This window comes from Eurosta solidaginis, chromosome 2 (genome assembly GCF_040869045.1).
Source record: "Eurosta solidaginis isolate ZX-2024a chromosome 2, ASM4086904v1, whole genome shotgun sequence".
NCBI classification, from domain to species: Eukaryota; Metazoa; Arthropoda; class Insecta; order Diptera; family Tephritidae; genus Eurosta; species Eurosta solidaginis.
The window spans coordinates 212,432,486-212,449,717 of NC_090320.1; the positions used below are offsets into that span (position 1 = coordinate 212,432,486).

The 17,232-nt window shown below is 38.9% G+C and overlaps 1 protein-coding gene across 1 annotated transcript in view; it reads right to left on the minus strand.

The window, feature by feature from the left end:
- Window positions 1-815: 815 nt before the first annotated feature.
- ush (Zinc finger protein ush) overlaps window positions 816-17,232 on the minus strand; it is a 462,348-nt gene continuing 445,931 nt past the window's right edge. Inside the window, exons 5-12 of the mRNA XM_067767030.1 lie at window positions 16,995-17,095; window positions 16,664-16,921; window positions 15,159-15,470; window positions 13,159-14,185; window positions 12,794-13,095; window positions 7,998-8,280; window positions 7,813-7,925; window positions 816-3,214 (exon numbers count right to left, since the gene is read on the minus strand). Of these exons, the coding sequence (XP_067623131.1) occupies window positions 2,689-3,214; window positions 7,813-7,925; window positions 7,998-8,280; window positions 12,794-13,095; window positions 13,159-14,185; window positions 15,159-15,470; window positions 16,664-16,921; window positions 16,995-17,095 (2,922 nt within the window). The 3' untranslated portion in view covers window positions 816-2,688. The remainder of the gene's footprint in view (window positions 3,215-7,812; window positions 7,926-7,997; window positions 8,281-12,793; window positions 13,096-13,158; window positions 14,186-15,158; window positions 15,471-16,663; window positions 16,922-16,994; window positions 17,096-17,232) is intronic.

Sequence of the window (17,232 nt, forward strand, 5' to 3'; positions counted from 1 at the left end):
TTGTAAAATTGGGCTTTAATTGTTTTAGAGTAATATTTGAATGCTTTTCACAGTCATTTTCTGATCATATTCGTGAACATATTTCAATCATTTTGGTTGAGATTTTTGAATGCGATTATCATGCATTAATTTTTCATATCTCATACAAAATAAGTTACTGCATGCTAATCTTATTTCATCAGGGGAAGAAAGCATGCGGAAGTGAGCTATTTGAACCAAAGGTAATTCGCAAACAAACTAGACCAATATACACCTGCGACTACAATATCCAGCATCAGATATGATCGTCAACATCTTAAAATACGATATGGTACCCCTATCCCGTACCATATCGGAATGTTGAAGCCATATCCAGGTACATATGTCAAGAGAGTTTCACTTACCTGGAGTTCAAATAGTTCACAACCTCTGTATTGTCTAATGGTTGGATTTGTATTTTCTGGGAAGCCGAAGGTGGAGAAATGGTTGGGGACATCTTAGGAGCAGTATATATGTACATTATTTCTTGTCTTGAAGAATAAAATTTTAATATATTTTTTCTGAACTTTATGATTGAAAAAATGTGTGTATGCGAAAAAATAAGATCTTCAATTAAAAGTAAAATTTTAACAAGTATAAAATTAATTATTCAGTCAACAAAGATTGTCAGAAAACAGTCAGAAAGCTGAATGAAAAATGATTAAAAATTTTTGATCACCTAAAGTGAGCACATTTGATTCAAATATGATTCCAAAATATGATTGAAAAACTATGTACAGTTTTTGATCATCAAAAGTATTCATATTTGATTATTTCTTTTGTTCAATTGTATGATAGTTAATTTTTTAGTCAGAAAGAGTAATCAAATTGTATTAATATGTAGGGAAATTCAAAATTGTATCACCTAAATGCTGAGTGGGTTTGAAATCGACCTTTGTTAATAATAAGAGTTTGAAATTTATTATATTTTTTTATTGTTCTATTTTAACAATTTTCTTACATTTTCCGTGAAATTTGTGGGTATGAGATCGTAAGTTTGTGTTCGAAAGAAAGTGGAACGTAAGGTGTACGTTCAGTCACTCGTCACGTATGTATGTTGCGATCCAAAATTACGATCGAAGTAGTACGTTCACGTATGTAATAATCCGAAAATCATGTTTTTACGTGACAAGTTATACGACCACGGATGTTAAGATTTGCCCCAGGATTAGCCTGTTTTTATTGGGCCACTCCCCAACGTCCGAAAAAAAGATGATTTTAGGCTGTATTAGGGAAATTACACTCAATGTTGCACATAGTTAGCCGCACTTTGTATTATTTTAAAAATTTAGGCCTGGTTTTTCAGTACGAGTTTACACTCTAGGTAAAGGGCCAATTAATGGTGACTTATAACCATAAAACCATAACCAGATAAAACAGCTGGTCGAACCTATCTTATGGAAATCAATGCAATCAATTAATGGTGCCATACCATAACGCTAACGCCATAACCATTCCATAGCCAACCAATTGGTTTTTGGTTTCCCGCCATATCCATAACCTAAAAATATTTGAGTTGGTGGATTTAATTACTTTTTGTGGATTTTATTCATTGTTTTTGATACGTTATGACTAAGAGACTTATTTTTGTGGAATATGTTTGTAATGTTTTGCGTTTTCTTCATTTTTATGAAATTTTCACGATTTTTAGGTTAAGGCACCATTAATCGATCACATTGGAGATGGTTATGGATAAGCCTATGGCGTTAGGGTTAAGGAAGTTTAACTGGCCTTTAAAGTTGACTAGATTTTAACCTTGCCACTTTGTTCGATAAGATACAATTTTGCTGCTCATCTCAGCTTAAATGACCGAAATGGCGGGGTTAAACACTAGTCAACTAAACGCATATGTATAGCGCTAGCCAAATTTGGGCTGTAACGGAAACTCCGTTATACATATATCTATCAATTGGCTATATTTTGAGAAATATTTTGTACATATTTATATGTTGTATGTATTTAGGATCAGCTGATATACTTTAAAAATTGTATCGATTATTGCCATTGGGTTGCTGGTGCTGTATGCCTTTCTTTAGTAAGTATATATAATTATTGTTTATTAATCGGCGGAGTATGTATTCTATATATTATATACATACACAATTTTATATATGCATGTTCTTAAATTTAAAACATTCGAATTAATTTGAAAATTGTTCAATATATATACCTACATAGTATATATTTAATATTTACATACATACAATAATAATTTGAGTTATTAATTAATTATTATTAATTTAATTTATATAATTAACTTTGGCATGCATTAAAGTCATGATTATATCGATAAGTTTAATTTGTGACAATAATTTACAAAATCATCTTTATATACTTAATAATATTTAAGAACAAATACATAGCAGTATATAACATTAAAAATATTTTTTTTTATTTACCAATGTATGTATGTCGGCATGTCTGTATATAGTATACGATAATTATTATTTTTGTATTGCTATTATCTTTCCAAAAACGATTTCATCTACAGAGATTCAAGAAGCGAATACTGTACGTTTACAACTTTGTTTAAAATTTAATGCCTAAAAGTATGCTTTATATTTTGCGCATGCTAATTCTTCCTACATTCCGACCGTTTTGTTTGCTGCTTCAAAAGCACTTATAATACCATTCCCATTGTTTGCGCGTCGCTTGCCACAATTCATTCTATCAAATGGCTGCCTCCTGTTGTAAATTCTCTTTGTTCTTTTGCAACAACAACAAGGAGTTAGGCGACCCTATGCCATGTCCAGCAGTTGGACTAGGGCTATCATTGGTGTCGGGGCGTCTAACTTTATTCTTGCAATAATATTGTTTATGTGCTAAATATGTTTTCATATAATTAAAAGAAATATCGCATGTTTGACAGTATTTTTGATTTGTTGCTGCAGCAGTGGCGTTCTCATCGGTGGCAGCATTGAGCGGTGGCGGTGGTCCTATGGCTGGTGAGCCGGTAAGCCCTGGTGGTAGTAGTGGTGGTGGTTGATTTGCTGGCATTGTTTCGCTACCAACATCCAATGGTTCGGTTTTAATTTGTGGCAACAGTTCGGTACTGAGTTTGTTGGTTAGGGGCGGTGGTGCTGTTAAGGTGTTAGCCAAAATGCTTGTATTGTTTTTGTCTAGTATTTGTGCAGAATTCGATAGAGGGCTTGGGTTAAGTGGGTGATCGAGTGGTTCGGTTTTTATGTGGAAATTTCTGAAAGTAAAAATCGCAAAGAAAATATTTTTTTATTTTAGGATAGGTGCAAATGAAAGACGCAATGTCACTCTACACTGACGGTTCCAGAATGGACTGCGGTGTGGGAGCTAGTATCTTCCAACCGGAAGTCCTGGATATAGAGTGGGCGTGTACGCTTCTGTCGCAGGACTCATTACGGTTCATGGTATTTCTGATATGGGTACTTGGTCACAAGAACATCGAGAGCAACGAAAAGCAGACGAACTTGCAACGGCTGGGGCACTGCTGGAGGCAGCGGAGGTCGCCGTGATGCATCATACATTTACATCAATCAACAGAAACACACACACACCTAGTTGAATGCCCAGCTCTAGCACACACTACGTTTCTAACTATGGGTAGTTACTGGTTCCAGGAGAAATGTGCATTAGAATGTCGCCCCGTGCGTTACTTGGGCTGTGATATTTGACATTCGGGCGGCACCGCAACCAATCAACCAAGATAGTTTTGAGTAGAAACCTGAGTAAGGAAAATTAAATACACTAAACCTTGGATCATATGATCGTCGTCATGTTGACCACACACCCTCGTATTTTACGATACTTAGTTGTTAATTAGAACTATTTTTCCTAACGAACACGGAAAACTATTTAAGAACTATGATGTCGGGGCTTGTACCTGGAATAGCTGGACCCTTTCAAAGGCAGGCACAAATGCCTCGCTGTTTGATGGCCTCATGTGGGGAAAAGTTGTAGTACAGGAAAAAAGCTGAACAGGGTAAGAGTTTAGCGACATACAATTACCAGCTAATATGTAAGATTGTCCCAGTTTAAGAGCTCCGTTTGCCGCCAACCCCAGCACAAACAAATGTATAGGCACCAGGGAGGAGCAATAAGTACCTATGTAGATCTTTTCACCAGACTAGAGTGCCGTACGTTTGTATCTGTTGAATGACTGCCTTGTGCATACCATGAACGTTATACGGCGAAAGTCACCAGTTCCTTCTTTGATCACTCCAGCTTAATTTGGAAGGAAAATGTATTCAAAGATAGCTGGCTTCAGAAGATAGCTTTAACGGTGCTCTAGTCAAATCCCGCAAGTTAAACTGGACTCTACCTTCGAGAAATTCTATCAAAGTGCCGTTTGCATGAGGTCGGTTGGAAGGGAATTTAGATGTGCTCAGTAACAGTATCAATGAGGCATCTGCATATGCAGCTGCCATTGTTCCCTTTGCCCTTATTGTTTCCAGGATTTGGTTAACTACCAGTAGGCGACAGTAAATAATCACAACAACAAAACGCAGCAAGCAACGATACGTATGTACAAGTCTGCGAAGAGATATTTCACACACACACATTTAGTCATCAGCCGAAGTAGTTACTCACACATACACACGCATATGGCTAGTAGAAAAGCATAAACTACAAATATAAATGTATGCATATAGCTGGTAACCAAGCATGAGATACAACTGCTCGCGAAATTACTAGATCTTAGGAGAAATGGGTGAACGAGAAACCGAGAGTATAAAAGCAGCGCAAGCTGAGTAATGACTAATTAGTTTGGTTTAAACACGCGTATGTGAAGTAAGTGATATTGAAATATGATTGTACAACTCCCACAAGTAGACTAAATAAGGACCATATTGCAATACTGAATATTGGAGTTATTTATTCAACAGTTTAGCGATTCGAACGTTAGCAGAAGGTACATAAATTTCAGGAATTACCCAATTATCAGGACTTTTAAATACGATGTTATAGTGAAGATATCTATGGGTGTATGTCTAATAGAGAATATAATTGTTTCGTAAAAGAACTTTTTTAATACATAGATTAGATGTCGTTAAAACATCGGAATCGCGACTGGGTGTGAACCTGATCAATGTTTAGGTTTGGTTTTCCAATAGGTACCCGGACACCGTGGACAATTTTTATACTCAGTTGAGCAGAGCTCACAGAGTATATTAAGTTTGATTGGATAACGGTTGGTTGTACATATATAAAGGAATCGAGATAGATATAGACTTCCATATATCAAAATAATCAGGATCGAAAAAAAATTTGATTGAGCCATGTCCGTCCGTCCGTTAACACGATAACTTGAGTAAATTTTGAGGTATCTTGATGAAATTTGGTATGTAGATTCCTGGGCACTCATCTCAGATCGCTATTTAAAATGAACGATATCGGACTATAACCACGCCCACTTTTTCGATATCGAAAATTTCGAAAAACCGAAAAAATGCGATAATTCATTGCCAAAGGCGGTTAAAGCGATGACACTTGGCAGATGGGTTGAAGTTATGACGCAGAATAGAAAATTAGTAAGATTTTGGACAATGGGCGTGGCACCGCCCACTTTTACAAGAAGGTAATTTAAAAGTTTTGCAAGCTGTAATTTGGCAGTCGTTGAAGATATCATGATGAAATTTGGCAGGAACGCTACTACTATTACTATATATGTTCTGAATAAAAATTAGCAAAATTGGATGAAGAACACGCCCACTTTTAAAAAAAATTTTTTTTTAAATTCAAATTTTAACAAAAAATTTAATATCTTTACTGTATATAAGTAAATTAAGTCAAAATTCAACTCCTGTAATGATATGATGCAACAAAATATAAAAATAAAAGAAAATTTCAAAATGGGCGTGGCTCCGCCCATTTTCATTTAGTTTGTCTAGAATACTTTTAATGCCATAAGTCGAACAAAAATTTACCAATCCTTCTCAAATTTGGTAGGGACATAGATTCTATGACGGTAACTGTTCTCTGTGAAAATGGGCGAAATCGGTGGAAGCCACGCCCAGTTTTTATACACAGTCCACCGTCTGTCCTTCCGCTCGGCCGTTAACACAATAACTTGAGCAAAAACCGATATATCTTTACTAAACTCAGCCCACCTACTTATCTGAACTCACTTTATCTTGGTATAAAAAATGGCCGAAATCCTATCATAACCACGCCCACTTTATCGATATCGAAAATTACGAAAAATGAAAAAAATGCCATAATTCTATACCAAATACGAAAAAAGGGATGAAACATGGTAACTGGATTGGTTTATTGACGCAAAATATAACTTTGGAAAAAACTTTGTAAAATGGGTGTGACACCTACCATATTAAGTAGAAGAAAATGAAAAAGTTCTACAAGGCGAAATCAACAGCCCTTGGAATCTTGGCAGGAATAGTGTTAGTGGTATTGCATATATAAATAAATTAGCAGTACCCGACAGATGATTTTCTGGATCACCTGGTTCACATTTTGGTCGATATCGCGAGAACACTTTCACATATACATCTAAGGGCCACTCGCTTTTAAAAGCCTCATTAATACTTTTAATTTGATATCCATATTGTACAAACACATTCTAGAGTCACCCCTGGCCCACCCTAATGGCGATATCTCGAAAAGGCGTCCACCTATAGACCTAATGCCCACTCCCTTTTAAAATACTCATTACCACCTTTCTTTTGATACCCATATCGTACAAACACATTCTAGAGTCACCCCTGGCCCACCCTAATGGCGATATCTCGAAAAGGCGTCCACCTGTAGACCTAATGCCCACTCCCTCTTAAAATGCTCAGTAACACCTTTCGTTTGATACCCATATCGTACAAACACATTCTAGCGTCACCCTGGCCCACCCTAATGGCGATATCTCGAAAAGTCGTCCACCTATAGAACTAAGGATTACTCCCTTTTAAAATACTCATTACCACCTTTCATTTGATACCCATATCGTACAAACACATTCTAGAGTCACCCCTGGCCCACCCTAATGGCGATATCTCGAAAAGGCGTCCACCTATAGACCTAATGCCCACTCCCTCTTAAAATGCTCAGTAACACCTTTCGTTTGATACCCATATCGTACAAACATTATAGAGTCACCCCTGGCCCACACTAATGGCGATATCTCGAAAAGACGTCCACCTATAGACCTAATGCCCACTCCCTCTTAAAATGCTCAGTAACACCTTTCATTTGATTCCCATATCGTACAAACACATTCTAGAGACACCCCTGGTCCACCTTTATGGATTTTTCTCGAAACGGCGTCCACCTATGGAACTAAGGATCACTCCTTTTCAAAATACTCATTAACTGCTTTCATTTGATACCCATATCGTACAAACATATTCTAGAGTCACCCCTGGTCCACCTTTATGACGATTTCTCGAAAAGGCGTTCACCTATAGAACTAAAGCCCATTCCCTTTTAAAATACTCATTACCACCTTTCATTTGATACCCATATCGTACAAACAAATTCTAGAGTCAGCCCTGGTCCACCTTTATGGCGATATCCCTAAATGGCGTCCATCCATAGAACTATGGCCTACTCTCTCTTAAAATACTCTTTAATACCTTCCATTTGATACACATGTCATACAACCACATTCCAGGGTTACCCTAGGTTCATTTTCCTACATGGTGATTTTCCTTATTTTGTCTCCATAGCTCTCAACTGAGTATGTAATGTTCGGTTACACCCGAACTTAGCCTTTCTTACTTGTTTTTTTTAAGTTTTCCAGCGTCAATTTGTAAGAATCAGACATTTGGCTATAGAACTCTTTACCAGCCCTATTATGACCTCAGTACTTACCCAGTCTCGCCGTTCAAACATGTCACATCGCCAGCATCCAGGTCATTAGCTTCAGGTGAAATTGATGGTGAGTTGATGTTAATATGGGGATGTACTAACTTCATATGACGCAGCTGAAAATGTAAGGATAACTCAATAAGATTAGATACATGGCATTATCTTTTTGATCCTCTTCAAAAACTTACCACATTGCCTTTATAGGAAGATGAGTAGCTGCATAAATCACAATTGTATATTTGTTGCTGCTGCTGTTGTTGTTGTTGTTGCTGCTGATGTGCTTGCAGTTGTAGTTGCTGTTGTTGTTGTTGAACGGCAGCAATTTGTTGTGCTAATTGATCTTGATTTATTGTTGATGCGATGCTGGGTATTTCCATACCCTCCTCCTCAAGTATACAAGACATATAATGCTCCTCATTGAGATCCGTGGTTTTTTTGTCGAAATGCATGCGAATGTGGGTGCGCATACCACTAAAAAAAAAATTTTAAAAAATCAAATTAGAATCAAACTAAAAACGAACTTTCCATAAAATTTCTTGGAAGCATAGGGTTGTCAGATGTTACAGTAAGTCGTCCATGGTATGTAAACCGCAGTCACTGGCTTTAGTCTGGTGGAAGGCACTTAACCAAACGTGAAATGAGCTAAAGGTTGGGAAGGTGCAAAAAATGGCATGCCTCCAAATATCAATTGCAATTAGCAGCGCTCCTCAGGAAGTGTTAAACGACATCTTTTACTTGTTGCCTCATCTGTAAGTTAACTAGTTGTACAGACTTCCTGATTCTGGCTGTGTCTTCCAGCCGGAGGTCCATGGCATAGAGTGAGTTGTTAGATTGTTCGAAGACAGTATAGTGTCAGAGACCAATGTCACTATTTATGTTCTCAACCAAGGGCCTGCTTTGCAAAAATATAAGTCTTGTAATACAATTTTCTTTTCGAAAGAACTTTACTTGTAATACAAGACTTGTATATTTTGTGAAACGGACCCCAGATTGTCTTAAATAAATTACAATGCAACTTGCAAAAATCAGATATCCTACTAATGAGTCGATCCAACCAAGCTTTCTTCTCGAAATAAACAAATACTTTTGGGCTTCAACGCCGGTTTCGTGGAATTACCACTTTCCTTGCCGATATTCAGGACTGGAAATCATACGACGCCAGTTTGTAGGGGCATTCACAATTGACAGAAATGCCTAAAAGTGGAAGCGTTGGAAATTCTAATGCATCCTAACATGCTTTAGGGATAGCAATATGTATATGCATCATCTAAATTCGAAGTAGAACAAGCAAGCAAGGGTTTCAAGGCATTCTCTATCGAGAACTGCTCTTTGCATGGATTCCCATCTGAAAGGTAGAAGTTGATCCATTGATATCATCTCCAGTTTTACCATCATCCAGTTTCGATCCATCTGTGCGTCAAACCAGAAATTTTTGAAAGTTTCGATGCTTCAAGTTTGGCCTCTCTCTATGTCCTCCTAGAGAACTATGTAAGTTCACCAAGAAATGTAATCGTCAGCGACTGCCAAAGGACTTCAGACCTAACAGTCTATCATTATACCGTTTACAAACGACGATTTGTATATAAGGAACAGAACTCGTCGGCGGCATGCCTGTTTTATGAGCACGTCAACGAAAACGGTTCGGCATTCGACTGAGAGTAAATAAAGGATTCTCTCGAGCACGAAAAGTTAGCTTGAGGTACCTATGCAGACATCGAAGTGGCCATTTAACAATAACCTGTTTGGTGTCATCGAAAAAACCATCGCTGGTCGAAGGCGCTCTGGTGAATTCATAAACAATCGAGATAAGTGTACAAAGGCACACCCAGATCAAAGAGAATCGGCCCTTTTTAAGAAGAGATATATGATCTCTGCCTTCAGGAGTCCTGGATTTGAACAGGAAAGTATCCTGTTGACTGATTGAGAAGGATTGGGCTAGGAAGTCATCGTACGCCTTGTACTCTTGCAACACTGGTAGAAACAACTGTATGCTGATACTGACATGTTAGTCAACCCAATTCCGTTTCATGGGATGCTGCCCTGGACGAACACAGCGTCGCACTTTAAACAACGCCTAAACTTATACGGTGGATATTAAGGGAATGGGGGCTGTGGACAGATTATTGGCCGTAATATGGGCTGTGGCCTTTTTGGCTTCAGGCACCCCTGCATTCTTATCAACTTCGACTTAATCCTTTATAGGGCATACTATTGTGTGCTGGTAACTGCCACAATTTTAGTTCAGTCATTTGCTCGGGAGACTACTGGGTAGGGCAATCTTCTGAGGTAGTGTACTGGTGAATTGACCATCTAGCTAAGAGATATTTATACTTTAAGTTCAAATGTGCTGCAATGGAGGGTTGTCCCTGAAACAGTTGAGTATAAATAAAATTAAAGAAAAAAACCTTTTTTAAAAATAAGCTTTTATTATTGGTTAATAAAATTAACTAAAAAGTAAAAAATAAATTGACTGTAAAGAAATATAACACTTTATAAGTTCACTGTTTCATTGGTGGCGGCCACCGTGGTGTGATGGTAGCGTGCTCCGCCTACCACACCGTATGCCCTGGGTTCACACCCCGGGCAAAGCAACATCAAAATTTTAGAAATAAGGTTTTTCAATTAGAAGAAAATTTTTCTAAGCGGGGTCCCCCCTCTGCAGTGTTTGGCAAGCGCCCCGGGTGTATTTCTGCCATGAAAAGCTCTCAGTGAAAACTCATCTGCCTTGCAGATGCCGTTCGGAGTCGGCATAAAACATGTAGGTGCCGTCCGGCCAATTTGTAGGGAAAATCAAGAGGAGCACGACACAAATTGGAAGAGAAGCTCGGCCTTAGATCTCTTCGGAGGTTATCGCCCTTACATTTTTTTTTAATAATAAAAGATTATTTTTAAAATATTGTTTAAATTAGTTATGTAATCTTTACATAGTTATTTATAACATTTCTCATCCTATCCATTTCTTTTAATGCATCAAGATTACAAGGTTTCTTCGAAGTCAACTTTGAACGGTCAAGTTCTTATATTCGAGTGTTAACTAAATTAAAATCATATTTTATTGTGACTTTGCCTATGTGGCGTTCAGTTTACAACTCCTCATTGCAGATCTCTGTTCTGTTCCATTGCCAACACGGTGTGGTAGTTTTCATTTGGAACCAAAATTGACGGAAAAATAGGACCAAATCTCAAAAAAAATGACCAAATTTTTTTTGTTGGTTGCAATGAAATAAAATGTATAGCGCACTTAAGTGTTAGTAAGAAAGGGTTCAAAAATTTGCGTTCTGGTCGAACTATGGGGAAAACTCAGTAGAGCATAAATGAAACTAAGCAATTTTGTTAGTTCTATTTCTATAGATACTTACTTTTTCTCTTTACGTTTAAACTTTATATCATAGCCTAGATTCAGTAAGTGTGAGTTTTGATACCTGGCATCAGGGGAAAATGCTAGCACCTACGGCGATAATTTTACACAAAATATTTCTTCCAAAATCAAATATCTTTTGCATTTGCTTCAAAAGCTGAATATAAAAATAAAATTTTTTAATCGCATTTGTTGTACATCTATAAAGTATCGCCTTCAAGAAGTATTTCTGCCTTTCAGTTAAAATGTTTCTTGTGCTGGGTGAAAAAGATTTAAATATCGACGTGCCTTCACAAACTCTCAATATATCTCGGCAGGCTTGAAATAAGTAAGTGGCAAGTACACTTAATATAAAAAAATTAGTTTCATTCTTTTATTTAGTTTTCAATTCATTAAACTCCACGCTTCATCAGTTGCAAGCCTTGTCGAATTTCTTAGAGGCGCAAGTGCATTTGAAATACATACATACTTTTAGCTCTAAAAAAAATAAACGTAAGGCGCGATAACCTCCGAAGAGATCTAAGGCCGAGCTTCTCTTCCAATTTGCGTCGTGCTCCTCTTGATTTTCCCTACAAATTGGCCGGACGGGACCTACATGTTTTATGCCGACTCCGAACGGCATCTGCAAAGCAGATGAGTTTTCACTGAGAGCTTTTCATGGCAGAAATACACCCGGAGTGCTTGCCAAACACTGCCGAGGGGCGACCCCGCTTAGAAAAATTTTCTTCTAATTGAAAAATCTTATTTCTAAAATTTTGATGTTGCTTCGCTCGGGAGTTGAACCCAGGGCATACGGTGTGATAGGCGGAGCACGCTACCATCACACCACGTAGAGCTTTTAGCTCTAATAGTGACAAAAATCTTTCACTAAGTGTTTAATAACCGATGGAAATATCTAGTCTTTATTATTATAAATATTAAACAAGAGTTTTTTTCATAAGTCGGCTGTTTCATCAACAATTAACGACAGTGTGCTTGCCAACACTTTTCTTTTTAATGCCTCGCCTAAATTATTTCCTAGGTGAAATGTCACTGTTCTCGTACATTTTTATTGACTGAGCAATTTTTTGTGGTTAGAAATCCATTTAAGTAAATTCAAAATTATATGTGGGTTAACGAATGTGCTGCAAATTTTTTGGGCAATATTGTGAATTTTTAGCTGAGTGAAAAAGAAAGAAAAGTACCAAAATCGTGGCAACTGGCTAAAAAGGACCAAAATTGAAGAAAATGTACCAGTGGACCAAATGGGGTTGGAAGGGACCATTTTTGGTCCAAATGGACCCAAAGTGGCAACCGTGATCGCCAAAAATCTGTAAAACAAAATCAAGTGCGCAGAAAAGAATGCAACATTGTTGCATACACAAACAAAGCGAAGTTACCTGCGTTCTTGAGGACTTAGGCTGTTATTCCCTTGTGAATATAAATCTTTACCGATAACTCTGTTATCGATTAATTTATCAAATTCTAGCAAAGTAATATTAAATTTTCATCGGAGTTATACATGTGTGCAAAATTTCAGCTCAATCGGACACCGGGAAGTGTATCAAATTTAATTTGCAAGATTTCATTACATACAACAGCCAAGTGAAGCTAAATAAAAGCTTATAAAAAGGATATGTTACTTACCGCAATGTGTTGCCCTTATAACGGCAGATACTGCACCGGAATGCCTTCACAGTACCATGGGTCTCCATATGTTTGCGGCTCTCTGTCGCTGTCAAACTAACAACATCACAAACGGGACATTTATAAACATTTTGATTGGCTATCGTCATAGATGTAGACGCCGCCGTCATATTGACATTAGTAGCGCTAGAAACATGCTGTGCACCGCTTTGCGAATGCTGCAGAGTGGGCGGTGGAGGACATGGTAGTCCCAGCTCGTGTATCGATTTACATTTACCGCACTTATCCTTGGCCAAAGGGAGCTAAAGATAACGCAAAATATTTGTGAGTAAATGTGTGAGTATGGAATATGAATATCATCTTACCTGTGCAGAATCTGCAGCAGCTGCTGCAGCCACCGCTACGGCTCCCGCTCCTGCTGCTGTACCACCGCCCTTAGGACAGTAGTAGTTTTGATGAGCTCTCAAATTATCCAGCGATGTATATTTGATGCCACAAGCAGCGCAGATTAACTGTTGATATGCAACTGGTGCTGTTTCAACATTCGAAAGAGCACCACCACCGCTCAGTGGTGATGAGCTCGCAGCTTTCGTCTCACCCTCACCACTATCCTGATTACGCGCCGAACAATAATGCTGTTTGTGTGCCAGATAGTTTTCATATTTGCAAAATACAATATTGCACTCTTTGCATTTGGAAACGCCTTGCTTGACATAAATTTGTGGTTGCACTGCGGGGTTTGGTGCACCAAGTGCAGTGTTATTACCTGTCGCACCCGAAGTATTTCCTAAACCCGACAATCCAATTAATGACGATTTCCCAGTAGCGGCAGCTACAGCTGCAGCCAAGTCTGATGATGTAGATCCACTTGCGACACCTGGCGGTGAACTGTTATTTACAGCTGCCGCTGCTGCAGCGGAGAGTTTTAAAGCCAGCTCGAAATTTTGCTTAGCAAGCAGTGGATTCATCATATTCGCTTCGGATAGTTTCATTGCTAGATCTGCGGGTAACATGGAACGTAACGGTAAATCTAACATATTACTTGCAGCAGCTGCAGCAACCAATGATGCCGTCGATACGTTGACTGGCGGAGACATAGAAGATGTACTGCCGGCACCTGAACTGCGTGGACTGATAGCACGTCGTTTTGGTGATGGACTCATTGAAGGGCTATTCGGTAGTGAAGGCGCACAAACGATTTGTTCAGGCGTTACTGTGCCACTTTCGTCCATCGAAAGATTTTCTTTACTTGCCTCCAATAAAGTGTCCATATCCATGCGTTGGTGCTCTGTATCTGGATAGGAAGCAGTCGATGGTAAGCGATGCCTTTGTAGACTGGCGACATATGAAGTGGGTGAACGGCGCAGCGAGAGATCTAATGGTGCAGTCTCACTAAAAGAGAGGAAAGTGTGCTGAATATAATTGAATTAGATTTTTTGAGAAGACGAGATGTTTAGGAATCGTCGATTACTGAGTGCTGAATCTTAGGGACAATGAGTATGGAGAAACTGATGTTTTAATACCGACTCCGAACGACATACATTTGTGCTGACATGGTCTTTGTGGCAGTGCCATCGGTACGGGAGGAGTCGACAAATCCTAAATAAGCTGAACTGGAACACACAAGTTGAGGACAGCTCCAGAGGCCACAGGCCGTGGGTTTCATGTGGGTGTGGCTCAAAGCGAAATATAACTCAGTCCTGCGCCGGGAACGACATCAGCTTTGACTATGCCATCATTCAGGGTTAGGTAAGGTTGAACTGGCCGGTCAATAAAGACCCCACATAGACTGAATGTGTCCATAGTGTTACCAGAATTTGTTTGACGACCAAACGGAAGAACCCCAATCAGGTGCCAGGACATACGTTATAGAATAACTCCGTCCTCTTGGCAAATACTAGCAGTTTTCTAGGACCCAGCTTAATTGCTGCCTCGAGGTTTGGCAAAACCGCCGCCCCTAATAGCTGGAGCCTTGACCTGGCGAGCGCAGGACACAAACACAGAACGAGATCAACCGTTTCTTCCTACAGATCATTCTGGGGACTATACCCAAAAACTTGCATCAACTCGGTTATACTACTCCGATGGACCCTCAGATCACGGTGACTTGAAGGATGGCTCCAAACCTACTGTTGGGACGAAGTGTATTCAGAAAGCGTTAACACTGCTCAGACCAGGGGACGTATGGATAAGCACTTCATCGAATGTTTGCAGTTCTTGCCTCTACAGCATTTGCGAATATATTTGCTTAACTTTTACATATTAACTCATCAAATTGTATCACAATGGGCCGCTAGGCATCGGTATGCCCTTCTCTTTTGCTGTGTGACAGTCACTATAATCCTATTCTAACAAACGTACTTACCGTAGTCCATCTTTTCGTTTAGGCGTCGAGGTCTCACTTCTATCCAAATTACGTCCTATATTTTTCTCGGCTAATAGCACTTCAACGCCACTGCTCGGCAATGACGGCTGACGTGCTGGTGGGGTTTCAACTGTCGGCATTTGAGGCGTGCTATTAAGATTAGAAGTGGTTGCAGCATTGCTGTTATTACCGGGTGATATATTAGCATTTAGTCCGCTCATATTCAAGGCAGAGGCAAGCGGTTTTAAATTTCCATTATCCAACATGTAACAGGTGGTGTCTGGGTTTGGAATGCCCGCAGATGCAGCGGTGCTGTAATGTAGAGAATAAATAAAGCTTATTTTTAAAGATTTCAAGAATAAAAGACAACAGCATTTTATAAATTTTAATACTTTTAGGTTGGTTGGCAAACGATCCAAATCGATCTAGATTTTTACTTGAAAATCAACCACGCTTTTTCTTTTCTCGATTAACCGGAAGTGTCTTCCTCTTCTTTTTTTATTTTCTTTTCTTCTATTCAGGGTTGTATTACATTTATCTTTCGCCACATGGCTGTTACAATATCAATAACCTGTTTTGTAATACAGGGTTATTAAAAAAGTGGGTATTTTACAATTTCAATAATATCAGAGATCGGAGACTGCCATCACGTAGCGGCCAAGTCCTAAGTCAAGCTCAAAGAGGACCTTTTACAATATACATGAAGGCCCAGAGCTTAAAAGGATTTGATTTGTTGAAGATCTTCAGATCTATCTCTTACGCTAGGTGTGTTTGGATACAAAACTTCCCCAAAGGGATGACCTAACAGGCTCGTTCACTCCATCTCCAAGTTCCCGAGATGTCATCAGAACGTACCGAATAAATATTCGGCAAAGGACCATTTACACCGAAAACACTCCATCAAAACCTTCGGGGAGTGTCTTTATTATTAAAACAACAATAACATCAGTGCTCCTTGACAAATGATCAACACATTTTCTATCTATATCCAAGCCGGGGAATGGAACAGGGATCGATCTATTCAGAAAATAATAACTAGAGCCTTAAAAATTTGGATTGGGAAAGAGACGGGGAGAAGATTTTAGAGAAACGGGTAGCGAATAGTGAGAGCATACGAAATCACGATTATAGGCGTAATTACTAGGGAAAAAGAACGAAAAATGACACTGACGATGGCGCAACGCCGAAACCGGTTTGTCTCCAAAACAAATTTGACAAGGAATGACGGAAAATCCTTTTAATATACATCAGATAAAAACTTCTTGAAATCCATCTCATCATATAATGCAGGTAAACCAGAGTTAGGGCAAAACAGTGCCTGATAGTCGAACTATTGTTGCGAGTTCTTAAATAGAGCTCCAATTCGAAACATCCGTTTAGAGTGCCTTTACGACCAAGAACGAGCTGAACATTGATCATCCCTTTGAAAGCCGTCACTATACTAGTGTTATGAAAAATATTTATACCTCTCATAAGGACGGTTTTGTAATGGGCTTTGTACTTACAGTGGTCCTGGAATCCAACTTGCAGCACGAATTAGCGAGCAGGGTATTATTAAGATCGGATTAGTGGGCAATGCCAAAAATGGTTGCGGCGGTGGTGTAGCTTGTAAAGAAGCTGCTGCAGCAGCAGCAGCCGCAGCGGCAGCAGCCACCAGAGCTGGCGTCGGAGTTTTAGTGCGTGTCTGTGGGCTGATTGCAGCTGCGCCTATTGGTGCCTTAATTACGTTAGCTGTACTTACTTCCAGTTTTGGTGTTAGTTGGCTGTGGAGTTTTGAAAAGTAAAAATTACATTATTTAGGAGCCCATACACCACTAGTTCTTATTATAAGCTTACCCCTCAGAACGACGTGAATTGCAGTAATGCATCTTGTGAGCACGGTAAGTTTTGACATTATTGAATCTTATATCACAATCACTGCAATAACGATCAGTTTGCTGAAAGGAATACAGAAAATTGAAAAAGTAAAAACACAACTCCCTTAAAAGGTAGGCATGTGTGTAGAGAACGACTGAGCTGAAGCAATTTTCATTGGCAGTATTCTGTTTGAAAAAGACCGATGAACACCCAGATA